The sequence below is a fragment of the Phoenix dactylifera genome, chromosome 7, assembly GCF_009389715.1.
Source record: "Phoenix dactylifera cultivar Barhee BC4 chromosome 7, palm_55x_up_171113_PBpolish2nd_filt_p, whole genome shotgun sequence".
Taxonomy (NCBI): Eukaryota; Viridiplantae; Streptophyta; class Magnoliopsida; order Arecales; family Arecaceae; genus Phoenix; species Phoenix dactylifera.
In genome coordinates, this window is record NC_052398.1 from 538,874 (window position 1) to 566,843 (window position 27,970).

Here is a 27,970-nt window from a genome sequence, read left to right on the forward strand (position 1 = left end):
TTATATATATTTTTAATTTAGATCTTTAAATTATTTTTTATCCTCCCGAGCGGGATTGGAAGGATTCTTCCGATCTGTTGTACTTCGACGGCGTGGAAAGCCAAGGGAGGAAAGAAAACAAGAAGAGAAAACGAAAAGGAGGACAGAAGAGAGAGAAAGCGAGCGAAGGAAAGCTAAAGATTCCGCCACTGGTCGGCGGATGCGATGGTTCTTTGGTGGGATTCGGGCGTCGTGTGATCCGTTGGAGCTCGGATCGCGCTCACGATGTGGTTTTCTTTCTGGCGATCCAGAAATCGTTTCTCTCTGGAAGAGCTCCGGTATGTCGTCACCCTCTTCTCTTTAGGGTTTCTAAGTTTTCCAACATCTTATCCGGGTATGCCTGAGTCGGAACTTGTTGTTAATTTCGTGCTGTTTGGTCTAGAATCTTTTAACCTTGAAAGAATTGGGTCTTTTTCTTTGCGGTTCGTTTTAAAAGACTTCTCGAGTCTCTGCTTCACCCAAATATGGTGGTTTGTATGTATTTTAGGGAACGAAATCCAAGAAAGGTGAAATCTTGATGGCTAAAACAGGTGTTTTAGACTAACCACAATCTTTATGCATGCTGTTTGGTCCAGAATCTCTTAACCTTGAGAGAATTGGGTGTTTCCGTTACAGTTCGTTTTAATTGTTCCAAACTCATTCGTCTGGTCCTTGCTTGATACGGTGGGTTGGATGTATGCGTTTTAGGAAAAAAGTTACAAAAAAGGTGAAATCTTGACGGCAAAAAGAGGAGTTTTAGACCAACTGCAATACGTATTTGTGCTGTTTCGCCTAGAATCTCTTAACGTTGAAAGGATTGGCTGTTTTCTGTAAGTTTCATCTTAATTGTTGCAAAGTTGTTCGTCTGATTTCTTATTCACTGGAATGCGGTGGACTGTATTTTAGGAAAAAAATCCAAGAAAGGTAAAATCTTGAAGGCTAGAATAAGAGGTTTAAACTGTATAGATTTTAGAATCTTTCTTTATGCTGTCTGATCCGGAATCTCTAAATTTTAGAAGGATTGGGTGTTTCCTTACGGTTTTAATTGTAAAAACTAGTTCTTCTGATTTTCCATCTTCATTGGAACATGGTGGGTTTTATGTTTTTTAGCACCCCTCCCCTCCCCCCGAAAAAAGAGAGGGGAAATCTTGACGGCTAAATAAGACATTTAGACAACTTCGAACTTTATTTATCCTTTTCTGGGGATTAATCTCAGAAAGTGTTCAGACAACAATGAAAATAGCTAACCATTAACTAGTCAATTGATTCTTCTGCAGATAAAAAGGAAAGAAAAAGAACAGGAAGAAAAATAGAATTTGGGTCATGCTATTCTATGTGTAGAGGGTCGTCTTTGCATTTGTTCAGAGTAAGCTTGAAGAAGGAATGGGCGGCTCTCAGGCTTTAGAAAATCTCACCATGGTGATATCTCAGACTACCCTCTTTAGCATCTGGGATAGCGTAGCCTTAAGAAGGCACCACCTCCATTTCTGCGGGGTTCCCATTTCAATGAAGAGGCATATTTGAACTTATTAAGTATTTGCACGTGTACAGATGCCAAGTTAGATTGATACAAGAACCATAAGTAGATCTTGAGAAGAGGATTGGAAAATAAGAATTATTCCATTGCAGTTAAGCTCTAAGTTAGTGCCATAATGGAGGGCTTGGATTTGTTCTGTAGGGTTGGAAAGAGGAGGGAGGCTTCCAAGATGACCTGTAGAACTGGTATCGAAGAATGTGAAGATTCTTGATTAATAAAGATTTCAGATCTCTCTGAGAAAGATGCTGTTAAAACCTGAAACTACATGCATAGTACAAACTTATTCATTGAGGAATGGTTATTTTATGTAAATAGTTGGATTTAGATTGGACTGGTTTTGGATCGTTTCATGCAAAACTTTCTAGTGTTAGTAGGCCCTGGAAAATTTGTGCTGCAACCAGCAAGTTGTGAACCTTTTTTTAGTGGGTGATGGCAGTGGTTGCAGAAGGTTTGTGATTTCAGCCTTGGAGAGCTTTGAACTGCTCCAACCCTGATAAATTTTTGGTCAAGGACAATGTTTATGTTTTTGCTTTCTGAAAAAACAAATTCACAGTTTTGGATTTATGGTAGACTAGTTTTGAATGATTTGACCCAAAATTTCGAGATTGCCGATAGGCTCTAAAGATTTTCTACTGGATGGTAAGCTGTAAACTTTTCTTTTTCTTCTCTCTGCCCCCCTCCCCACTCCGTCTCTCTCTTTGGCAAAATAACTTTTTGAGTGGTGCATGATAATGGTTTTGTTAGCAATATATTATCCAAATAAACAAATAAATCTATAAATGCAATTAATAGAAACTTTTAAAAGGAATAATATATATATATATATATATATATATATATATCATTCGGCATCCAAATAATATATGTCAAGTGGAAGTGCAGTGATGTATGCAGCTGAGGCATCCTAACAGACCGAGAGATTTGAACCTTGTTCCTATACGACTTGATCAATTCGATCAGGCATTCGCTATCTATTTTCATTGTTCAACTGTTTGACAACATGAAAAAACCAAAAGCTCTGCCCTCCCCCTTTATCTATCCAAGGGATGGAAGGGCAGAGGCCTTTGGTGTCCCTTCCAGTCAAGAATTGGGGCCCCACAATCACTAGCCAATATGCTTTTCTCTCATGCCTTTCTTCATTCATGGTTCGATATTCTGGTGTCCTAGGCGTAGAGGAACCACACCAATCCATCCCGAACTTGGTGGTTAAACTCTACTGCGGTGACGATACTGTAGGGGAGGTCTTGCAGAAAAATAGCTCGACGCCAGAATGATAAAAAGCTTAACACCTCTTATTTGACTTTTTAAATATTTTTAAATAGGAAAATAGCTCCCCCCACAAATTCTCTGGTACTCTTGAGCTTATAAGCATGGAGTTAACCATATCCATTAAAGTCCTATTCTTCCTTTCTGCTACTCCATTTGATTGAGGAGAATATGGTGCAGTCACTTCATGAATGATTCCATGATCTTCACAAAATTGAGTTATATTATTGGATGTATATTCACCTCCCCGATCTGATCTAAGAATTTTAATTTTCTTTTCCTGTTGGTTCTCAGCTTCGATCTTAAAAATCTTAAATTTGCTGAGCACCTCATTTTTGGTTTTAATTAGGTAGATGTAACAAAATTTGGATAGATCATCTATGAAGGTCACAAAGTATCTGTTACCTCCTCTAAAAGTTTTGCCTGAGTCACAAACATCACTATGGATCAACTCTAATAGATCCGAATCTCTATTAACAGATTTAAAAGGCTTCCTAGGGAGTTTTGGTTTTACACAAATTTAACATTTCTCATGGTTCTTAAGATCACTTTTTGGTATTAGATTGAGGTTCATAAGTTGCTTAATTGAATTATAATTTACATGACCTAATCTACCATGCCAAATAGAAGGAGGTTCTATATTCATAATCAAAAGATTTTCATTCATTGAAGGAGATATTACATTCAACTTAAACAATCATTCACTTAGGAATCCTTTTCTAATAAACATTATACCATGAGAAATTACAACCTTATTGGACTCAAAAACAAGACGAAAGCCTTGCTGGACAAGTAAGGAACTACTAATGAGGTTTCTCCTAACAACTGAAACATGTTGGACGCCGTGCAGGGACAGGACTTTTCCAGAGGTAAGCTTTAAGTCCACACGTCCTACTCCTAGCACACGTGCCTCCGAGCTGTTTGCCATGATCACAGCTCCTCCACTTGAGATCTGGTAAGAAGAAAACCAGGAGCGATCCGAACAAATATGAATACCAGCTCCGGTATCAATCCACCAATCAAGTGCTTGTAAAGTCATGTTAACTTCAGGAGTGAAGAAAACAGACCTGAAAGCTGTCTCAGAGGAGCTAGCGCCGGAAGTCACCATGTTGACTTGAGCACTGGTTGTGTGTGGATCCTTCTTCTTAGATTGAAGAGGTGCAGTCTTTTTATAGAAGCACTGGGGAGACAAATGGTTGGTCCGACCACACATATAACAGAAACGAGCACCACCTTCCTCTTTCTTCTTCTTCTGCTCATGGGATTGAATAGGTTTCCCATTGTAGTGGTGGTTAGGGTTTCTAGGGTTGTAGGGTTTCTTTTTGAAGTTCTTATGGAAGGGTCGGTTCTAATTTTTCTTAGAAGGGGCCTCTACATTATATGCATTATTCTTGGGTCCAGTAGAGGTATTACTCGTGAGCCTGTTCTGCTCTTCAATCCTAATGGAGTCTAAGACTTGGGTTAGGGTGAGAACTCCTTGGGTATGGCTCAGGGTCTTAGCAAAATCAGACCAGAAAGTAGGTAGTTTATCTATCAGACAGGCTACCTGGAATGATTCATCCAAATTGGTTCCATTAGCCCTAAGCTGGTGGATCAGGGTTTCAAAATCATGGATTTGGTCATTCATAGGCTTTGAGTGCACCATCCTAAAATTATTGAAGTCGGAGGCCTCGAACCTCTTTACCCCAGCATCATCAAGACCATATTTGCTATCTAGGATGTCCCAGAGTTCTTTGGCACTCTTGGCTGTGTAATAGATATCATACAGCATCTCAGAAAGAGCACCTAGGATTCTATGGATACAATGATAATCTATCTCATCAGGTATCCTAGAGGGTGCGCTAGTGGAGGCAGAAGGTTCAGTGTTGGAAGAGGTTGAGTTTTGATGAGTAGCATATCGTGAAGTAGTTGGGTTGGACCCGTTATCAACTTCAGTAGTACTTTCACCTATAGCTGAGATCAATCCCAATGTGGTGAGCCAGAACCGCACTTGGTTCTGTCACCTTCTAAAGTTATGGCCATCGAATTTTTCAGGTTTGGCGCTAAGGTGGTCACTAGTATTTGAGGCCATAGGATCAGGGTTACAAAATAGAGACAAAAAAAATCTGAATGAAGGCAAAAAATCTATGTCAAAAGACTTCAGATATTTAATTGAACTTTGGATATTTAATTGATATATCCAAAAAACTAATAGCCAGATCAACTTCAGATTGGTGGTGGAGTACTAGGCTCACTTAAGTACCAGCCTTTTTTAGGCACGTATGCCTTTTTTGACAAGCTTTTCTTTGATACTATTAGTTAGTGGATATAGTCACTAGAAATCACACAGATTCAATTTTTAGAAAAATCTAAGTGCAAACTTAAATTTGTTATTATGGATTAACTAATTTTTGAATTTTTCGTTTGAATTTTTTGAATTAGTAACAATTGATTACTAAATTTAATACTAGCAATTATTGTAATTGAAATCTAATTTGTCAATTCAATGAATTATATATATTAGAATTGATTTATTTCCTTATTAGAATAATTGATTACTAATTTAGTGCCAACAAATTAATTATTGTAATTGAGATCTAAAATGTCAATTCTATGAATTAAATTGTTATGTATTAACCAATTTTCAAATTTTTTGTTTCTTCCCGATCTTCAATAAATTGATTGGGTTCGACTCCCATAGCTCTGCTGTAACAACAACTTCGGGAACCCCCTTAAAAACCCATGACTTATTAATAAGGATTTGTTACGCGCGATGTGCCGACGACGTTGAATGGGATATGAAAATTACTCTTTGAGAAGTCCAAATGGAGGTATAATAAACCTCTTGGAGGTTAAGCAAATTATTACCTTTTTAGAATAATTGATAATTAATTTTTATGATAGCAAAACAATTATTTTAATTAAAATCTAATATGTCACAATTGTAATAAAGGATTTAATGAATTATATATTACTAACAAAAAATAAATAAATACTTTTTTGGATTGTTAGCAATATATTATCCAAATAAACAAATAAATCTATAAATGCAATTAATAGAAACTTTTAAAAGGAATAATATATATATCATCCGGCATCCAAATAATTCTATTTTAATGCAAAATAAATCTATGCTAGCACAAAATAAATCTATGCATTTAATAAATTTATATCATAAAATTTCAAATCCTATAGATCTACTAATATTAAATTAAAAATAAAGGTAAAAGAAAGTAGCCTGATTGAAGGCAGGTCGAAGCGCGTAGATGCTGTCCCAAAGAAGTATTTGCCCCCACGTACGGGTCTTCCGGCAATCCTCCTCTGAGATACGATAATCCTACAACTTCTTCTTCGGCACGTCTCAGAAGAAGTCAAAGCGAACCCGATCGGACTTGCAGATCCAGCGAAGAACGAAAGTAAAAGAATAAAATAAAATAAAAAAAGAGCAAGAATAAAAATCACAAGTGGCTAGGGGGAGGAAGAACTTTTCTCCAGAATTTCTCCAATATTTTTCTCTAATTTTTCGTGTTTAGAAATAGATGAAATTGAGGGGTATATATAGGGGTATGTGATCAGGGGCAAAATGGTAATTTTGTGGACGCGTCCGTGGTAATCAAGCTGCTAGCGAAACGTCAACGGGCGTTTCGCTGATTTTAAACGCGCAAATCCGCTGGCGTTTCCTTGTTCTCAAACGCGCACATGCATGACCGTCCAATTAGAGCCACGAGGCGTGTGGTCCCCAGCTCAAATCCAAATAATCCGATTTTAAACGCGTAAACCCGCTGGCGTTTCCTTTTTCTCAAACGCGCATGCGGCCCGAGATTTGGCCGTGTGCGCATTTAAGTTTTTCCCAACAGGTTTAACATTTGATAGTTCCTATCTCTGTGGTAATGCAAAGACTTGAACTTCTCCTACCCAGCCCAAGAATTAAGCATGCAACTCAAATTACTGGAACTGTCTTTGACCAGATTGTTGTCTGAAAGCTAGTTACTTCATCAAAAGGCATCGTTAAACTTTGTCGATCGTTACAATGACAAAGTAGTACATACTTACAAGCATGGTCTGTTGTGCCGGTACCGGGTACCAGATCGGTTGCTCGGCGGCATAGGTTGATAGGGGCTCGCGCCGCGCCGTGCTGGACTTATACCGACATAGTAGAGGAGGCGGGGGAGAGGGCGAACAAGAGAGAGAAAAAGAGAGAGATGGGGGAGAGAGAGAGAGGGAGAGAGGAGGGTGGTGGAGGCCGACGGAGGGCTATCGGAGGCTGGCGCCCGGGCAGGAGGCAACCTAGCCAGATGCTTTCTAGTGGCATAGAAAATCTGTTTTAGATCCCGAATCTACTGCCTTAGGAAGGAGGAATTTTCTTGCCTTGTAATGAGCAAGAATCGACTGACCTTGCTATCTACGAGACAAGAAGAGGCCGTAGCTGGATCCCCTGTTTCATTGTCGATTTTACTTAAAACTTGCAAAATTAAAAAGTGGCCGGATCCTATTTCAAACGAAACAGGGGATCTGGCGCCTGCCTCCGCCTCCTGCTTGGGCGCCTGCCTCCGCCACCCTTCTTCTCTCTCTCTCCCTCCCTCTCTCGCTCGCTCTCTATTTCTCTTTTCCTCTCCTTCTCCCTCTCCGGCAACGGATTTTGTTTTCGTTATTGGAATCGTCTCGGTCTGCAACTGGGATGGCTCGGTACAACCAAAACCGCTCGATTCGGGATGGTTCCATAGACCATGATTACAAGTGCCATTCTTTCTGAAAAAACATTCTTCAAGATCACGAAGAAATGATGAAGTCTGAAGGTTATGTGTTTGAACTACATCAGTTGTTGTACCAAAGGGATGGATCGTGGTTTGCTGTGCGGGTACTAGGTACCAGACCGATTGTCCGGCGGCACGGGTCTGCGTCGGGCCGTGCTGGGCCTGCACCGAGACAGTAGAGGAGGCGGGGGAGAGGGCGAACGAGAGAGAGGAAAAGAGAGGGGGAGAAAAGGAGGAAGGCTGGCGAAGGCCGGTTTTCAGGCAACAGGCTGAGGCCGTTGCCGTTCTTCTGTTTCGTTCAAAATAGGGGTTCGACCGCTAAAATTTTTTAGAATTTTTAAGTGAAGTCGGCATTACAGAGGCCACGACTGTTCTCCTGTTTCATTCGAAACAGGGGTCCGACCACGACCTCTGTTTGCTGCCCGGGAGCTAGCCTCCGATGGAGTTCGAAACAATGGGACGGCCGCGGCCTCCGCATGCTGCCCGGGAGCCGGCCTCCCTCCCTCCCTCACTCTTCCTCTCCTGCTCGCTCTTTTTTTTCTGTCTTTCTTTCTCCTTCTTCCTCTTTGGCAACGGATTTCGTTTCCGTTGCCAGAATCCTTCCGGTCGGCCGTCGGAACGACTCGATATGACCGGAACCGCTCGGTTCGGGGCAATTCCACCAACCCTTGGATGGACGAACTCAACATCATAACTTTGAATTGATCCTTATTGGCTTTCTCAATGACTCGGAAGATATTCATGACTACAACATGAATAAAAATGTGAAATTATGCCGAGCATCAACTATTGCTATAAAATTGGGATTTAGAATCATTATGCAGTAAAATTTATAATGGGGGAAACTTCTTGTAACTTGTTAATAGAAGATCCATAATCTATGAAGAATTTGCTAAGACAACTTCAAAAATTTGAAGAAAAACTACGATTAAGAGGACTGTAAGATAGAAGTTCAAATGTAGGTTTTCTTATTTTGTTGCTATACATATAACAACATTATGTAGTCATAGTAAATACCGGGGTCCGGTACTTCTTAGAAAATCAATTGTTTTTTCGAATAAAGTAAGTCTAATTTTGGTGACCTTTCTAGTGTTTTAAATCACTATCACATCATGTGGAAGTTTGTTGATGATGAATCATGATATGATGGAAGGATGTTATCAAGGCATCATCTTCATCTACGGCTGGATGTCCCTGAAATTTCTGGAGACCTAACCTGCATGGCCTCTCCTTGTTTCACCAAGTGAAGAAAAGCTGAACTCTAATGATCCTACCAACTCATGCATTGGCTAAGGTATTGCCATGCTTCAAACACCGCTAGGCTGCTTGATATGGAGTTGCACTTCTTTAGTTTGCTTCCATAGTCTTGACAACCGTGCGATATGTCTGGATATGCTCATGTTAGTGCGATATTGTACTATAAGAACAGCTACTCAATTGTGTGGCCATTTGCCATGCTGATATCCTTTGATAAATGGACCACATTGAGCTTATTTACTGGATGTTGTTGTACAATTTTTGTACACATATTTATGGATTGCTTAGCTGGCTCTGATCCCTTGAGTTAAAACATGCAAACATTTCTTCTCAATTTTAAATTTAGTGCCCAAACACGTAATGATTACTATGCATGTTTTGTTGCTGTAAACCCTACATGCCAATATTCTTTTCTTGATGTAATTGATCAGTAATTGCTAGCACTTCCATAACAGAGCACATTACCTTTCTTTCCTTCTATTATCAAACTTCCATTAAATAACCTATATCAAGCCAATGCAGATATCTAACGGATCAGCTGCAGAAGGTTCAAATCGTGAATGAAGTTAACAAGGTGAATGATCCCTCGACATGATTTCTATTTTCTGAGCTTTGTCTATGGATCTTTAAATTTCCAATGATCTTTTGTGAAGGATTTTGTAATTGAAGCATTGAGATCAATTGCGGAACTAGTGACATATGGCGATCAGCATGATCCATCATTTTTTGAGTAAGTTCTTTAAGCTGCCTTAGTTCTTGTTTTTCTAGAACATCTATTTATCACAACATGCTGCCCGTTTTTTCAGATTCTTCATGGAGAAACAGATAATGGGTGAATTTGTACGCATATTGAGGATTAGTAGACCAAACAAAGTTGCACTTCAGTTGCTACAGACGATGAGCATTATGATCCAGAATCTAAGAAGTGAACATGCGATTTGTAAGTGTAATAAATGGTCAACTGCCACTATCAACAGGCAGAGATAGTAGTCACTATTCTATAATTTTTGTATGTGATATGGTTCTCATGTATGATGCAGACTATATTTTCAGTAATGAACACATTAACTCCCTCATAACATATTCCTTTGACTTTCAAAATGAAGAGCTTCTATCATACTACATATCCTTTCTAAGGTATGTCCATGCCTTTGTCAATTCATCATGTTCCTTAATACTAGTATTGATTTATGATGTCCACACACACCCGCACCCACACCAAAAAATAAAATAAAATAAAAGTTTATGTCATTTAGTTGCTCATGGATTTTCATTTGTTTTGGTCTCTTGAAGGGCTGTAAGTGGAAAGCTGAACAAGAATACAATCTCATTGCTTGTGAAGACTCAAAATGTACGAACCTGACATCCTGTTGTCTGATCACTTAGAGTGCCATCATATTACTGTCTTCCAATTTTTATTATCAAGTTGTTAAATCTTGTTTTTTTACTTTAGAAACAGCATAAAATTTAATTAAAAAAATCAGTATAGCTTGTAAGACACATGTTCATGCATACATTAATACCCATAAGACACATAAGACAGGAATGTGATATAAATATGTGTATATGACAAACATGATATTTTCTGTATGCTGAAATTTGTACATTATGCTTTACTCCTGGAATTAGTCTAGTGATCAAACATGATAGGTCAGCTAATTGTAGGAATAAGCTTGTGCTTTCTAGGAGTATGACATTCAAATATGAGGTTGGCAACCTGTGCTATTGAGTGATTGTGAGACAGGATGCTTAAAGTGCTTATGGAATATTGATGGACCTGTATCTACCTGATTGACAATTGTCAACCCTCTTACGAATGCTTCCTTATCATGCAATCATGCTTGAGATTTGTATTAGAAAAGCCGGATCAATTTAAGAGTAGCTGTAGTTTTGAGGTGCTAAGCGAGGACCTTGTTGAGAGATGTTTGATTTTGTTCCATGGAGGAATGCATCCATCGAAGATTGTAAGAACATATCTTGGATATGCAATTTGATGCAGATAATTGTTGCCAAGCTAGCTTGTTGGGAAGAGAAAGTAATTTATCTTCTTTGTGTAGTCCATTCACGTCTTTGTTGCTGGTAGGCTTTGAAGGATGGTGTGTTGAAAGTAGATACTTGTCATCGTTTTTGAGGGTTTTCTAGAGTAAGCTAGTCTTTAATAGGTGTTTGTCTTGGTGGGGTCATGATATATGAAAATCCTCCTAAATAATGACAAAGCTTTGGAAACACAGATACAATCTTTTTGAAAAAGTGGCAAACTATTTGTAGAGTCAACTAAATCATTTTGTGTACACTATTTGGTGGTTTGCGAACAGAACATGGACAATATGTGTTATTCGTGAATCTCTCAAATAAATTGCGAGTCAAATGTTTGGCACTAAGTTTTATTACAAAGCCACTTTGCCACTCATGGAAGGGTGGATGCAGTTAGGTCTCGCGAAGCATGAAAAATAAACTAAGGATGAGAGGATGCAATAGGGCCTAATTCTCAGGAGGTGGAAACATAATGAAATAAGGAGATCTCCACAAATATGTGGCTAAGATGTGTTTGCACAAAATATTGTAATATCATCAAAAGAGAAACAAAATAGATTGGCCCAAACTCCAATGTTTTAGTGTCCCAATGGTATTAAAATATATATGATTTGAAAAATTTTCCCTCTCAACTTCTTTTCTCCCCCTTTTATACATCCCTCTTTTATACATCTAAAATTTCAGCTCCCTCTACCTTTTTTTGGATTTGAACATCGTAAATCTTTACCTTTAAATCTCTTTTCCTGATCTGAGTAAAGCCTAACAATTTAAAATTTTGGACATACTTGAAGACATATGATCTGAGTGAAGCCTAACAATTTAAAATTTTGGACATACTCGAAGACATATATTAAGTGTGAAAATTTATGTCTGTTATTTTTTATACATAAAAGATAAAACTGATTTTTCTATATTTAATTTAAAATTTTGAACATCCTTGAAGACATGCAAATATATAAAGTAAGAGAATTTATGCTTCTATCATTTTTATAAATAAATAATTATGCTTCGATATTTTTTTAACAATAAATCCCCTAATTTCTTCCAAACTTCTCCTGAATTTGCTCTTTTCCAAATTCTGCAATTTTCTAACTTGCCAAATTGTTGTTGAATGCCTAACTTGTCACTATGTTTGAAAGTAAATGTCTCTTAGGAGGATGAAACCACTGCAATATTCCCCAAGATTTGCGCAATGAGGCTTTGTAGTTCGGTATTCTGTTGCTTCTTGAAGTGAATCATGCTTTCAAGTGATAGAAGAAAAATGACCATTCCTTCCTAAAATTTAGATTAATATGCCTGATGCCTATTTTAGTTAAAATCATACCATACTTGCTGGGAATTGGCTTTGAATGGAATATATTATTAAAAAAAAGGATACCAAGCCTTGTCAGGGTTGTTGCAAAAATGCATAATGATATTCCAAAGAAACCTTTCTTTTTCTTTTTCCCCTTTCGAATTCGACTACTTTGGATAGATTTCTAGTGATGAATTGATATTTTATACACATTTGGTCAGTATTTGTATTTTATCTTAAACATCAAACACTGTTAGCCTTTTTAAACTGGCTTTCTGTTTCCTAAAAAGTCATTGTACACATAATATACCATATTATCATTAAAAACATAGTACCACATCAGCAATTTTAAAACACAACATAAAATTAACAAAACATTGTTACAATAAACAAGTCTTAAAAGAAAAGTGTGGTCCATAGATATACGTTTGTCAACATGCATTGCTACATATTTACATTTATCATGATATATGATTGATATTCTCTTATACAAACAGATTCTTGTTTATGCTAGGCTGATGCATATCAATTGTTGGCCCGTCGAGATATGAATCATATGTTAAGCCAGTAAGTTTGGGAATTGATGTTAATGGCTATTAGATATGGAAAAAAAAGGATTTTGGAAATTTGACCGAGATTACAACCGGGTGCATGCTATTTTGAGGCTACACTCGAGTCCTGTAGCTTTTGGTTTGTACACTTTCGTACATAAAGGTGACTTTTTTATGTTTTATTTGAAACACACCCTTTGATTTGTTTGGCATCTTTGCTTGAGTCTTCATATTTTTGATGTGCAGTAGATGTAGGAAGGACAAAGTTTAATGTCATAGGAATTTGATCGAGCTGTCATGGTTGTGTTCAACAAACTCTTGATGGTGCTACCGAAAGGATAAGGGCTTGAATTTTATGGATGTGATTATGCTTATATGTAGCACACTTTGGGATGAATCCATGTTACGGTGGGGTGGGGGTAGTTGTAGGGGAGGGATGTGGCTCCCTCGAAATCTGAGAATTTCCACTTTGCAGGACATGTCTTTGCAGGTCCCACTGTTATTTCAACCCCAAGACACCCCCCCCCCCCCCCCCCCACCAAGAAAAAAAAAAAAAAGCACATGCACCGCCACCGCTGCCTGGCCTATTTCAAACTCTCCAACATAGGCCTTATCTCTTGTAGAGATGAGAGTTTGGATTCCTGAGCAGGACTCATATAGATGTTTGGTTTGAATAAATATGAATGCTACTAAGTAATGTGGCTGGTCTCTTGGTTAGTTTTCCACTTCTTTTGATGGCCCATTTCCCCTAATTTCTAGGTCTTGGTGAAGCTCTAACTAGAAAACTGAATAAAATATATGTTAATTTTTATAATATAATGATATGAAAAACAATCAAAAGCATGCAGAGTCTTTCGCACTCAAGAATTTGTGTTGTATCTCCTTATTCAGAGCCAAATTCTTGAAATTCTATGCTAGAGTCATTGATAGTGCTGTGGCAAAGTGTACCATCTCTTCTTTTTGTTCAAATCTACACTTTTTTGCAAAATGTTGGTCGTATCTCCTGTAAGTCCTTTTTATCTTTTTTAAATATTTTCTGAAAATGTCAAGTTTCTAGTATGTGGATGTTAAGATATGCGTATTATTTTATTGTCACTCATATATTAGTAAATTAGATTTCTATGTTGTTAGGCATTGGTTTAAACTTTATGTGAGTTGCTAACATGTTAAAGACTATAGCCTAACAAATAACAATCATCTTTTTGCTTTGTCCACCCCCTTCCTCCTCCTACTCCTTCTCTCCAACGCACCCATCCACATGCAGAATTCCTAGCTATGCTCCTGAAGGCATTTGGCTCTTACAGATGGGGCTTGAGCTTGTTTAGGCAGGGATATAAGAGCCCATTCGAAGTTGTAACATGGATTTAAAAAAGCTTTAATTGGGGAGTTAGGTCATTACTAGAAACATTGTTGAGTACGAAAAGTTGCGATATAGATCACTCCTTGTGGTTTATCACAGTCATAATTTATGGACTTCACTACATGCATGATTGGTAGCTCCACTGCATGCATAACTGGCAGTTCCGTTAGGCCACTGGACGTGTGTGTCATTTTTCTCTTCTGGGGATAGTTTTTCAGGATTATGGTTTTGGTTCATTCAGTAATGAGCATGGATATTTGAGTGACCATCCGGCTTCATGAAAACAAGAAGTTTTAACCATGCATTTATATAATGTCTTCTACTGTGCTGGATAGATGTTGAACATGTGTTTTCCTTTTTTTTTTTTAATTTAGTTAATTTCTTTTTTCCTGCGTTCAGGAGGAGGTAATTTCCTTTCCACTCTATGTTGAGGCCATACGGTTTGCTTTCCATGAAGAAAGTATGGTCCGTATTGCAGTTCGTGCCTTGACCCTTAATGTCTATCATGGTAAGTTGGTAAGGTCTCATTTGTTGTTAATATTATTTTTTTAACTTTTCCGTTTCTTCTGCATAATGATCCCATATCTAATTGTTTCCCTTTTGTTTACTGATTCCTGTTGCAGTTGGAGATGAATGTGTTAACAGATATGTTTCACGCACCCCATTATCAGATTATTTTTCGAATATGGTTAGATCTTTCTGGAAGCAATGTGCCAACCTGGATGAATTGGTCTCTCAAGTGGTTAGGTGAGATTAGGGCTATTAATTTATTAGAAGTGTCAAGAAAATTTTATGCTTGTGTATTGAATGACCATTTTCATTAATAAAATCACACAGCCTAAAGATAACACTTGCATGAACTGAAAACTTTTATATCTCTAGTAACTTTTGATCTCGTGCACTCTCTCTCCCACTTTTGTGAACATGCCAGTTTGCTCTCTGTATTCTCTGAGAATGGATCATTTGCACCACTTCCAGCTCCTCTCCCCCACCTCTCAGTTTCTCCGTTTTCTCTGAAGAAACCTTTTTTTGGTCAGTCAACAGCTCCTTCCTAAACAGATCATCTCATTTACTTCTCTCACTTCATCTTCGTCAATCAACTACTTCCTTTACCTTTAACTTCCTCTGCCTTCAGTCACCAGTATACTGCCTCTGCCATCTCCCACTTCCGTTCTAGCTTCGCAGTTTTTGTCTACCCCTCCTGGAACATCTGTGTCACCCAGTCATCCCTGTTTCATCCTCAATTTTAGCAGATGGACAAAAATCTGTTGCGCTGAAAATCGTGTGGTGGATGGATGAGGAGGTGAGGTTGGGATATGTGAAAAGGCTGTGACGGAGGAAAGAGAAGTTGGCAGCTGTAAAGGAAAGTCTTATGTTCGCCAATCATTTGCTCTTACTATTGTATATTTGATAGGATTTAGTGGCTTCCATCTCTTTCATTCAACGAACACAGATTTGTGCGCACACAAAAAAATATTTTGAAGAGGGATAATTTTTTGTTCATATTGGGTCCTGTTGTTCATAATATATTCTGTTCATTATGTCTTGGAACTAATATTACCTTCTGGGACAGGAACACAGACTCGTCTGATTCAGCCTCCTGCATTCTTGCTGCTGTGGATGAAATCGAGGACAACTTATACTATTTTAGTGATATTATATCAGCTGGGGTTCCTGATCTTGGAAGATTGATAACTGATAACATGCTGCACCTTTTGGTTTTTCCACTGCTTCTGCCCTCACTGGAAAAGCAAAGTAGTGTAAGTGCTACTAATTTACCTCCAGCAGTCAAGTTACATCAGCCCTATAGGAAGTGTCTGCTCAATGATTTACTTTGATAGTTTGTTCCTTTGCTGCTCCAGGGTGCACAAATAGGCATCACCACCTCCTTATATTTACTTTGCTGTATCTTACATATTTTCAAAAGCAAGGAATTGGCAAGTGTTATTGCTGCCACACTTTTCTACCCGCCAGAGGTTTTTGTTACGAAATTTGTGTCGTCGTCCAATGGTTATGCCCCTGAGCATAGAGTCTCTAAAGCACTCCAGCAGCATGATCCTTATTCTCTTGGTGCTCAAGAAAATACAGAAGACTCAGGAGTTTCTATGCTAGATTCTTCTGGTTCTGCTCAATATTTTTTGCCAAATAATTGCCCCTCACGAAATATTTGTGGTTTGCAGTGTACCTTGAGGTAACTTCATTGATCAGATTGCATCTTCAATTATGATTAATCGTGAACAAACTTTTAAGTCATTTTCTATAGGCATTCAATTTTTTTGTCCAAACTTTTGTGATGGTAAGATATCATTATTAAGAATAAGTAATGTACTCAATGATAAAAGAAGAAACATCAAAGTGGAAGTGGTCCAATACATTCATTTCTTTGCTAAGTCATTAGCAAATTTAAGAACATGAAGCAAATTTCTTTGCTAAGTCATTAGCAAAGTAAAAAGTTTTCGAATATTTGCATCTATAATCGCTAAATGCACAGAATTCCGAACTTCTCTGCACTTCCCTTCTATCCTAGTGATAGCATTATATAATCACCTCCAAAATCTGGCTTTCAAGCTTCCTTGGAATGAGTCATCGGTCCACTTGTTCTGCATTTTTCTTCAACTTTTGTTATCAATTGGACAGGATATAAGCAACACAGTTCCACATCCATTATTCATTAACCCCAGTTACATGTCTTTTAATTTGAAACCAAACTTCAAATGTTGTTCTTTATGGATGTGGATTTTTTATCACTCAATGAAAGTTTTATCAGGCTCACAGCAGGTTTCTTTTGGATTATTCTCTATTTTTTCTTCCATTTCTCATTAGAAATATGACAAAATATTCTCTTTGAAGTATGGAGAATTAAATATTTTCTTCCTTACATGTTTTCTTGCTTTGCGAATGGCTATTTAAATACTAATCACTCATATGCAGTGGCAAAGAAGTCAGTAGCTCACAGATTTTCAATTTCTATAGGTCTACTTATTTTGATAATACCCGCTTGGAAACTGTTGCAAGCGGAACATTTTGTTTATAAAATTATCTTCTACGGTCTTCCCTGTTCTTGATTGTAATACCTATCCTTTAAACCAATCCTTTTTTCCATAAACTCCAGAGTACCATAGCAGGGATCATCTAGCCATTTCGGTTGTGATATCTAGGCCACCTTTTGTTGTTGTCTTTTTGTAGCTTTCTATTTTACTGTTCCAATGACATTCACATCATTTTGTAGGATACCTTCTTGTATCCTTTTCTCTTATGTTCACTTCTTTCTTATCTTAGTTTATCCATTGTCAAGGGTATAAGGCTCTGGAGACATAAGATTCAAATGAAAATGTAGGGAGAAATTAAACTTTGAAATCAACTTCGCCATGTGGATTTCACAATCCTTTATTGCTATTTGAAATGATGAAAGAGAAGGGTTAAATATCTTATTATTGCCATTTGATATTCTAAGTGAAAATCAAGGAGTGAATGTGGAGCAGATGTACTATCTACCTACAGAAGTTATTCTTAGTAAGATACCACAATAGGGTAGAATAGTGGCTCAATATATTTATGCTATCATGTACAGCCTCCTACAATATAGAACGATGCATAAGAAGAAAACACATTAAATATGACCTTACAGCCATTTGCTACTCAAAACAATAAAAAAGGGATCCACCATTAGATGTGGATATACTTTTTCGTTCATAGTTGTTGGAGGCATGATTAGCTAGAATTTGCATATCCGAGAATTATTTGGGGCCTTATTGAAAACATGGGAGCCTGGTAAAGGGATCTTTTGAATACCACACACAGTCTTTCTTCCCCAAATATGCTCCTTGTAGCTACATGGTAAAGGGGTCTTATGAATACTACACAGTCAATCTTTCTTCCCCAAATATGCTCCTTGTACCTAGTTATTTGTTCATGTGCTAGACATACGAGTATACAACTGAGTTCCTTCATTGGTGTAGTGGTTGTTTGCTTGTTTTGGATCAGTCACTGAACTACCGTTGGTATGTTTTCTAGGAGTTGTGAGTATAAATAATTCTGTTCTAAATTCCTTTGGTCATCATAGAATCTAAAGTTTTGAGCTAGCCTATGACGTCTAGTTTTTTCAGCTGCGTCTGCTTACGATTTCTGCCTTTGACAATAGTCATTCGGGACACAACTAGAATTACTTCTCATGCCATTTCCTGCCTTTCCTGATCTTATAGTCATCTTTGTACATTCCAGGGAGGTTTTGCTATCATATGTCACTGGTGGAAATGATTTACAAGTTTTGGGTTCTTTGAGTTTTCTAGCAACTTTGCTGCAAACAAAAGGTCAACTTCAAACTGCTTCATTTATTTTGTTGTGCTGCTTAGCTATCTTGATGCATTATTTATTGACATCTATGCCATAATCTAAAGAACTAGATGAATCAATGCTAGATGGACTTGGAATTCTTCCTCAAAGAAAGCAACACAAAAAGCTCTTGCTAGTAAGTGTTGTTGATCTTTCCTTGCAGCTTCTCTTGTTTCTTGAATTTTTATTTTTATCTGAGACTCAGTTGGTTAGATGGTATCTTACCAGAAGTTCATAGATCATATTCAGCTTGAGCTACTGAGTTGTTACACTAATGAAACCAAGGTTTCATGTATCAATGTCAGTATGGGTGCTGGTCACCAGCTGGCATGACATGGCACATGCCATGTTAACACACTTAGCATGTGCCAAGCCATGCCGAAACAAAAAAAATATTATAAGAGATAATTTCAAGAAAATATTTTTTAAATTAAAATATTAAACATAATTTAATGGGTGCCATGGCCCCCATGTTCTGGTGTCTGTACTTACCGGGGGTGCTGCATGCTGGCTGGCATGGGCCAGCCCTTAAAGCATTGAATTAGACATAGAAGTCACAAAATATTCCACACAGCATGAAAGATTTCTCCATCTTACATTAAGCATGTCCTGCTTTAGAAACTTCAAAAGCGAAGCTTAATTGTCAGATGTTGTGACTTGCTGTCTCGAGCTGATGCATTCCTTTTGATGAGTTCTGTTTTTTTGTTTTTGATAACTGAACTTACGAAGCATGGACATGGATGTGGGAAATGGATACAACACTATATGGATATGCTGAGAAGGCAACTCTTGGAAAAGTAGGAAATGATATGGCTATGATGCGGCTAGACACACACATGTAAAATATCATCCATAAAGCACAGTAGGTTGTTAATGAGATATTTTGTACTTACTACTATAGCATCAAAATCCATAGAATCTATCATTTACTCATTTAAAACCATAGACAATAATCCGTACCTATACGATGTGTCGATTTTGCAAACTCCAAAATTAGCAATACATTGTTAAAACGTCCACACTCATTAAAAAAAGGTGGGGGCGGGGGGGGGGGGGGGGGGGGGGGGGGGGGGAAGAAAGAAAGAAAAGAAGAAAGAAAATAATGGCCTCTCTCTCATTGTTGGAGGCATTGAGAAGTTCTTGGGTGTATCCAAGAAGTATCCAAAGCCTTATTTTAATTTTAAAGATTAGGAAACATAAGCATCCTACAAAAGTCCTTGGACTGTCGAACAAGTATCGGTATCCAATACACATAGATACAGGCGGGGCTTACAATTCGAAGTATCTGTGCTTCCTATATGAAAATGGACTAGACAAGTAGGCTTTCTTTTAAAAAAAAAAGCATATAAAGGACAATTGCTGTCCATCAGAATTTAAAATTTTGGCTTTTCCTTTATATATCTAAAGCTTGAAGTGTCTTCATTAAAACCAAAAATATCTGCAATCTTTTTTCAGTGATGATTATGATGAAAATTCATCATTATAATGAACTGATGTCATACCATTGCCATCTGTTATGTTTGTATTTGGGCATGAAGCAGGATTCCATCTAACTTTATGAACCTATCACATATTTGTCAAGAAAAGTCTATTGTTTCTTGTAATGAAAACACACTCCTTATTTCTGAAGAAACAAAAATAACTTTGCTTTCCAATGCCATTTTATCTTATTATTTTCTTCAAAGTCACAATTGTCTCTATGACATTTGGGGTTTGCCTGCAGCAAGCTTTAGTAGGAGAGGACTCGGGTGAGGAGCAGCTCTTTTCTTTGGAGAACAGTATGATGAAGGATAGCGTCAGTACTGAACTTGATAGATACCTGCACAAACTTGTGGTATTCATGCTGTCTTTATGCAAATTCCTCTTGCTTCTCCTTTCTCTTATATTATTTCTGGTTGCAGTGCAGTCTCATCAGATTCTGTCAGTGTCTTATTCAGTCTCCCCAAGTTCCTTTATGATTTTCAATGACTCGTAGATTTTGCTAATGAATTTCTTCTACTCTCTACGGATGAGCCCATATTTTTCTTCCACTATCTTCCATGGTAGACAGTCAGGTTGCTTGAGTTGATAAACATCATAAACTTATCACTTGTTGTCAATATTGAAATTGTTTTGGTCGAGCAAGGATAATAATATCTTGCGGTAACACCTCCAATAGTTGAGGTACTATTAGAATGATCCGAAAACCCCAAATCCAGGCTTAATACACAAGGGGCTAGATCACTATTTCTCTGCTAGCAGAGAGAGGTATTATTACAACCTCAATTTAGACCACCAAAAAAGAAATATTAAATCAAATTATCTTTGTCACAATGTAATTACAAGATTACTGTGTATGTTTTGTTAATTGATGCATTGTGGTTTGAAAACATGCTCATGCCTCTACCAGGCTCTGAGATACCTGTCAATTAAGAATTACATTCTCTCTGCTGCATTATTTCATTTTGGGCCTGACCTGTGTTTAGAGTTTAATTAAGCTTGTTTTGTATTTCTTTTATAGGATCACTTTGGGCTATTGAATCATCACACAGAATGGAGGATTAACTCTGAACTAAACAGATCTCAGGTCTACTTGTTGTGCTTTCTTGACTCTTGCTTTTATTTGGTTTTTCCAACAATGATTTCAATATTGGGAAGCTGTTCGGATGATCTCAAATCAGAAAAAGGAATAGAAAACGAAACTGAAAATTTCACTTCTGTTTTTAGAAAAATCATACTTAAGTACCTAATATGTGATTGAAGTTTATTTGATTTTTATTTTTTTATTTTTTTCATTAATGATCAATCTGCAATGCATTGGGTTAAAGTTGTGCTTGTCTTGGAACTACAGGTTCATCTGTTTGATTCTCCCCTTTTCTTTTCCTCCCCTTTCTATAATTCTATTATCTTTTTGAACTAAACAGCATATCATTACAGAGTAAAATGTATGTCTGGAACTTTGGAATGCACCATTTACATAATGGTTATTTATGTTCTGTAGGTGCTCGATGCATTAGTCAGTCTTTTCTGCAGGTCTGATGTATCTGCAGATATACTATGGGCTGGTGGTTGGCTTTTACGGCAGCTACTTCCACATGGGGAGGAAGAATTCACTTCTCTTCATCTTAAACGACTAAAGGTAAACTCCTAATGAGTTGTTTTGCTTTTTTTTGTGTGTGTGTGTGTTTTCACTTGTATGTTTTGGATCATCACTCAGCTAAGAGTTAATCCCAAACAAGTTGAGGTCGGCTACATGAATTCTTCTCCTCCATTCTGCTCTGTTTAGGGATACATGCTTTTGGATCATTGTTGATGCTAAATCTTGATGGGATTTAACCACATTTGCATCTATTTTTACATGAACAAAAAGAGTTTCGCATTTTATGCCATCTGAGAAAATGCTAATAGAGTAAATTAGGAAACTTTTTCAGTTTCTGCTGACTTGTAAAGTGCTAAATATTTCTTTCATCCATCTATGACGATGAATGATATTGCTGCCATGTCATAAAGTTTTACTGCAACTATTTATTATCTTATCAATTTATACGCTACTTCCACTTACAATCTACATTTGTCAGCTGCTTTTAATTACATATGCAGGAGTAAGTCTAACATGTTAATGGCTTCGTAAGGTGAACAACCTAGATGAGCTCACGTGGTTACTTTTTGGCAAGCTGCAAAATTTTGGCAGCAACCTTCTTTGCAAGTGATGTTCTATTAAATCAAGTAGACTAAAATAGCAGATAGATGGGCCTGTTCAATGAAACAAAAGTAAGACCAATCAATATCTAGGTGGCAAAATCCATCCACATGATGCTTGGGAAAGTGACGAATAGCCAAGAGCTTGGTATTATTTTGCATACTCCATCAGGTTGGAAAAGGAAACACGGTTAGAGCTAGACGGTACTATACGCTAAATTCCCATAAGCTGCTTGGAGTGGTAAGAGAGGAGTTATTCCATGCCACAAGATAAATGCTCTGACTAGGTGGGTGCCTTCTGCTGGATTTATCTAGATAGGTGGTTAATTGTCAAATTTGATGATGTAGTTGATCCAAAAACTAGGAGAGCTGGAGGTTGGTTAGGTGATTTGCAGTTAGTTCCGTGAAATGCAGCTTACTGGAGAGAAGTACTTCATCCTTCTGATTGGTTCTCCTAGTTGAATTAAGGATGCTTGGTAGGGCTTAAAATATGCTTTACAATGTTGCATGTATCTATATTGTGGATATTAGGTTTCCAGTGGTCTGCTTTATTGGGGAGCTATAAAGGTTGACAATTTCTATATTTTGATATGAGTGCATCACTAGAGTTAGAAGGGGTTACGAGTTCTAAATGTTGAAATAACCCAAGTAACCGGCATGTTGGATGTCCATGGAAAACTTCATGCTTGTGCGACTTGGCAAATGAATTTTCTTAGTGGCCCGACCAAACTTGTTAAGTAAGATGAAAATATGATTGTAATGAATGGAGGAGAATGTAAACCTGAGATGGGGAGGCGGGACTGTGGGAGAATGTAATGTTAGGGTTTAACCTCACACATATAGTGAGATAATAAATAAACATGCCATGAAATGGGTTTCGACCGGCTTTGATCATGAAAGGATTGATGCCAGGAAATTGTGATTTGTTTCTTTACTTTTGATATAAATTTTAGGGTTTTTTGTAACATTTTTTATTTTTTAAAAAACTATGAGAACTATTTTATTGTAAATTACTTAATTATATTGGTACTCTCATGCTGGAATAACTATGCACAAAGATGAAGATAGCAAACCCATTTTCCCAACTTGTGAACCTCTTCAGTATTCAAGTGGAAGCAGCAAAGTATAAACTTTCACTTAGTTGCTATCCATTTGCTGACTTCACATGCCAACCTCTTTATGTCCATTTACGCTCATATAGAAGTATTACATGCAAATTTTTGTATTATATCTGACATGGAACAATTTCTGGTTCAGTTGTACATGCTTACACATTCATAATATCAAAAGCTTGCTGTATACAGGATTCACACAAGTACTCCACTGCTAGTCTTTTGTCAGAAACTAAAGGAAGGTGGTGCGATCTGCTTGTAACTGTCCTTAATGATGAATGGAAGAATTGCAAGAGAGGTACCTTTGAATCTTGCTGGGCATTATTGACAGATGCATGCTTACGTTGATTTGGCTAATGCTTGGTCTTCATAACTTTGAAATCAGCAATTGAGGCTTCGTTACTGCCAAAAAACCCAAAATCCATACTTCTGCCATCCAAAACATTCTCTTCTGGAGGTTAGATCTATAAGTCATTTGTGTTTGCTTTGGATTATGGATTACATTCTTTCCTGATAGCCAGGTGTGCTTGACAATTTATTTCAAAGAGAATGCTTACCATGATGGATCTTAATATCAGCTTGATAGTATTCCAGGTGAATCCTCTTTTACTGCTGGTGAAAGAATGTGTGAGATGGTCAAGGTTGGTCACTTTTTATTTTTCTATTTATTGGTGGGCACTTTTTATTTTGAGACCTTTTATCCCCTTCTCAGTGGTGAGAGAAAGCAACATCTAAAGTCCTACAGCATACTGTTTTCTAATGAAATATTATCTTTTAATATTAGCTTTTTGAATTTTTCTTTTTATTACCCATGGAGTCACAGATCCCGCGCAAAAGTTTTTTTTTTGGGGTTCTATGTAGCATGCTAGAGAAATCACAATCATCCATGCTTCCTTGCATGTGCATCGTATGTGCCACAGAGTGGTTGGTATAGCCCATGAGAGCAAGTACATTAAAGACTTTATTTTTACACCATTGTGAATGTATGGGTGTGAGGGGGATCCTTAGCACAAAGGTATGGTTGCTCCACTATGACCTGGATGTCATGGGTTCGAAACATGGAAATAACCTCTCCACATGCAAGGGTAAAGTACATACATTTGATTCTCTTTGGACCCGTAAAGGTGGGTGCCTCGTGCATTGGGCCGCTCTTTTTTATGAATGTATGGGTGTGTGCATGCACATGCTCATATTTTTATGGGTAGGTGTTGGAGCTTAGAGTCATGGTTTGGTAAGTACATGCAAACAACTGTTCATGCCACTGTTACCAAACTGAGAAACAGGGCGAGAAAGGAGCCTGGAAACATTGCAGTTGTCAACGTCGTAGTTAGTAATCCAACAGTAGCAGGGCATGAATAAGTAAATGAGAGCAAAATCTGATCAAACATTTCTGGATGAAGTCCTCAAGTAGTTACGATGTCAACATATTTACATCAGCTTCTTCCTATCCCATTTGTTCAAGGTTGGGTATAGTCCACACACAGAATAAGGAAGAATCTTAGTTGCGCACTTCCATAAACATTAGCTGCCACTGATGGTTGGCCTTCTGGGGCGTGGGCTTTGTTGGAAAATGGCTGGCTGGTAAGAAATTAAAGGCGGGAAGACCTTTTGATAGAAAGAAAAAAGAAAGGGTGTTAAATTACAATTATAATGGCAAAAGACCTCTATAAAATGGAAAATGTAACATGTTAGTGGCATACTGGTCGCTGTAATTTGGCAAGGTGGATTATCTCCCAGATTTAAGCATCTTTGTGGGTACAATTGTTCATAATATGCAAACATGTACTTGCGGTCTCTTTTTGATGCATGTGGTATCAGTGATTCCAGTAATAATATTTTCAGGTGTTTGTACTTCAACGCCAGCTTCTAGTTTTCTCATTTGGAGGAGCTTTAGCTGACCTATCCCCTGTACATTCTCCCATGGATTCTCCTGTATCTTCCCAAGTAAAAACTGCTGGGTTGGATGTTCTAGCACCAAAACCTGGCTGTGAAATTAACTTAGGTAAGCTATATGATTACTTTGCGTTTCATTTCACATTCTTCTTAAAATTGGTATTACTAGTATGAAGTTACCTTTAGCATAGGTTGTCCGTATGTTAAATTTTATGCCAACTTCTTGAACCATAACCCTTGTCTTTCCTTTTTTTGTTGATAATTGCAGTCAATGCAGTACCATGTAGAATAGCATTTGAGAGAGGGAAAGAACGCCACTTTTGCTTTTTAGCACTTTCAAGGGGAACATCTGGGTGGATCCTCCTTGCAGAAGAATTACCACTCAAGCAGCAACATGGAATTGTTCGTGTCACAGCACCCTTGGCCGGCTCTGATGTATGTATGTTTATGATGTTAATTACGAACTCTGATCTGGTTTTCCCATGTCTTATCTGAAAATCCGCTGTCCTATCAGCTTGCGTTTTTCAGTCCATCTAGATTAGCCTAGGCATAAGCTTTTGAAATGACTCTCGTGAAGGAGCACCCAGACACAATCTTCCAGACTGCCTTTCTTTTGTGATTCTTACTTTATTGACTCGCTATTTGATTTTCCCCCTAATTTTGTTAAGACCTTGTAATTTGGGTAGAGTTTATTAGAACTTGGTGTGACACTAATCATTATGTACATAATGAATGTTAAGGATTTTCCTGTGCTTCTAATTGAGAACATAGAAAGCGCCGCCTCACTGATGGGCTGCATTCCTTAATTTCTGCAGTGAAGTAGCTTATTCTCGTCCAAGCAGTGGCCTAATTTTGTTTACTTCAAATTTCAACAATTCCATCTCTTGGTTCTGCTCGGTTCATGTTTTAAAATTTTTCAAAATACTGTCCTCTCCGTGATCTGTATTCTTGTAGCTGATTTCTTGTACAAGCAGTGGCACTATTTTGTTTACTTCAAATATCGAAAATTTCCTCACTCTTGGTTCTGCTCAATTCATGTTTTTAAATTTTTCAAAATACTGTCCTCACTGTGATCTGTATTCTTGCATGACCTTCGTTTTCACTTTTGACAAGACTTTCCTCCCAATTTGCCCAAATGATTCCTTAAGCCTTGAAGGCCGAAGGGATCAAAGAAGCTGACACTTACTCTGAAAAAGGAACAAAAACAAAAGCATTCACTCCACAAAATTTGAAGTATTGAAGTTCAAATTCCTCAAAAACCTGTGCAGAAGTACAATATAGGATTTGGTCAAGTGAACGCAGTTTCTTGTTATCTTTTGATGCCTTGCATGATTCTACAAGAGGTGTCATAATTCATTATCCCTTTGCCAACTGAAGAAATAATGTTGGATGATCCAACATATGCAAAAGCTGGTAGGGGTTAGAAAATTAATTATTAACCCATTATCTACTTAAAGGTCTCATGCTACAAAATCCACCTATCCATCATTTAACTTAACAAGCAACAAATCATGATACTGTTTTTCTCGCACCAATAATTGCCTACGTAACCTAGGAGCCATAACCATTATAAGGTTCACTTTCATTAACTCTTGTTGCATTGACAATTAAAATAACTTTGGAAACTATACTGTAGGATGAACTCTTGAACAAGCATCAAGCCAGAATGTAATTTCAGTGTCATGACAACCACAATTCAGATATCCCTTTGAGTGAAATTCTCTGAGCACAATCCTACTACCTGGATTTATAGTTAATTAGTCGACTTTTTATTTTTGGGTTATGCTCCAGCAACCTCCCAACTTACGATATGAATTATGCTGTCTAGGTACTGCTCTCACTAGTGTCTGCATGCAAGTTATTAACTTTGGTAGGATGCTTCCTGACAAATGCTGCCCCTTTGTTTGCTCCCTTTAAAACAAGTATGCTTAATGTTGAAAGATCTTTCTGTTGAGATGAAATATGCAGAAGCATGGTCTTCTTTGGGGGCCTTTTCAAATAAAGTTTTTTGACTAAGAGATAGTAAATAGTGAAAATCTTCTGACTTGTTTCTTGTTTTCATTATACATCAGCCCAGGATAGATGAAAAGCATTCAAAGTGGTTGCATCTACGCATTCGCCCATCGACTTTACCCTTTTTGGACCCTGCAAAGTATGATGCCTTCAGTAAAGGGAAGTCAAAGATTTTAGTTGATGGGAGATGGACGCTAGCTTTCAGGGATGAGCAAGCTTGCAAGACAGCTGAGTCTATGATAATTGAAGGGATAAATCTGCTATGCAGAGAAGTGGAGGAGAGACTGAAGCCATTGCTTGAACTTGATATACCTGGACATGCCCCAGAACCTTGTACTCCTCTGAAGGCACCAACAGCAGAAGTTGGTTAATGATTCTTTGTAGGTGCCAAGTGGCGGAATTGTAAAGTAACAGCAGCTTTTCAGCATGGAGAGTCGTGCCTGGCATCCTGTACGGGTACTCACTAACATGAGTATAATATCGGCAGTGTAGTTCTCCTAAGTGACCATTTTGACATGCAAAATGTAGAGTTTGAGCCATTTAAGTACGGCTCAATGCCATTCTTTGTACATTGGTTGTATTTTATTTTTCTCTTCTGTAATCTATGTATGTTCCAATATTCATTCTTTCACCGGCCATAGAGCAAAAACATGCTGCATTCACTCTTTGTATTATGGAGTAACGTGGATGATACTGGTTGGTGGTGGTTCTAAGTTCCTGCACAATTTCAGGATTATCAATCTTGGCTCAGGATCATATGGTGTATGTAATTTGAGTGCTGCATGCAAAAATTGAAAAAGAGATGAAAAAAGAGGTGCAGCTAAACATAAGCAAGCTATTAGCAGCAAAAGCTTGTCTGAATCTTATTTGGGCTGAGTCTGTGTATCACACT

At 37.7% G+C, this 27,970-nt stretch overlaps 1 protein-coding gene across 4 annotated transcripts; it reads left to right on the forward strand.

The window, feature by feature from the left end:
* The first annotated feature begins 42 nt into the window (after positions 1–42).
* LOC103722618 (protein TRANSPARENT TESTA 9-like) lies at positions 43–27,970 on the forward strand. 4 transcript variants are annotated; one of them, XM_039127822.1, is made up of 22 exons: positions 45–317; positions 8,708–8,848; positions 9,334–9,385; positions 9,465–9,541; positions 9,618–9,751; positions 9,852–9,948; positions 10,105–10,162; positions 14,450–14,558; positions 14,674–14,797; positions 15,624–15,810; positions 15,913–16,241; positions 18,272–18,360; positions 18,448–18,518; positions 20,106–20,216; positions 20,883–20,948; positions 21,363–21,500; positions 23,365–23,470; positions 23,558–23,629; positions 23,767–23,813; positions 25,015–25,174; positions 25,334–25,500; positions 27,138–27,970. In XM_039127822.1, exons 2-22 carry the CDS (start codon positions 8,835–8,837, stop codon positions 27,447–27,449), a joined length of 2,520 nt encoding a protein of 839 aa, XP_038983750.1. In that variant the 5' UTR covers positions 45–317; positions 8,708–8,834; the 3' UTR covers positions 27,450–27,970. The 4 variants fall into 4 exon arrangements, with proteins under 4 accessions (XP_038983751.1, XP_038983750.1, XP_038983748.1 ...); XM_039127823.1 differs by lacking the exon at positions 8,708–8,848 and having other exon boundaries at positions 43–317; positions 25,334–25,504; positions 27,138–27,403; XM_039127820.1 differs by lacking the exon at positions 8,708–8,848.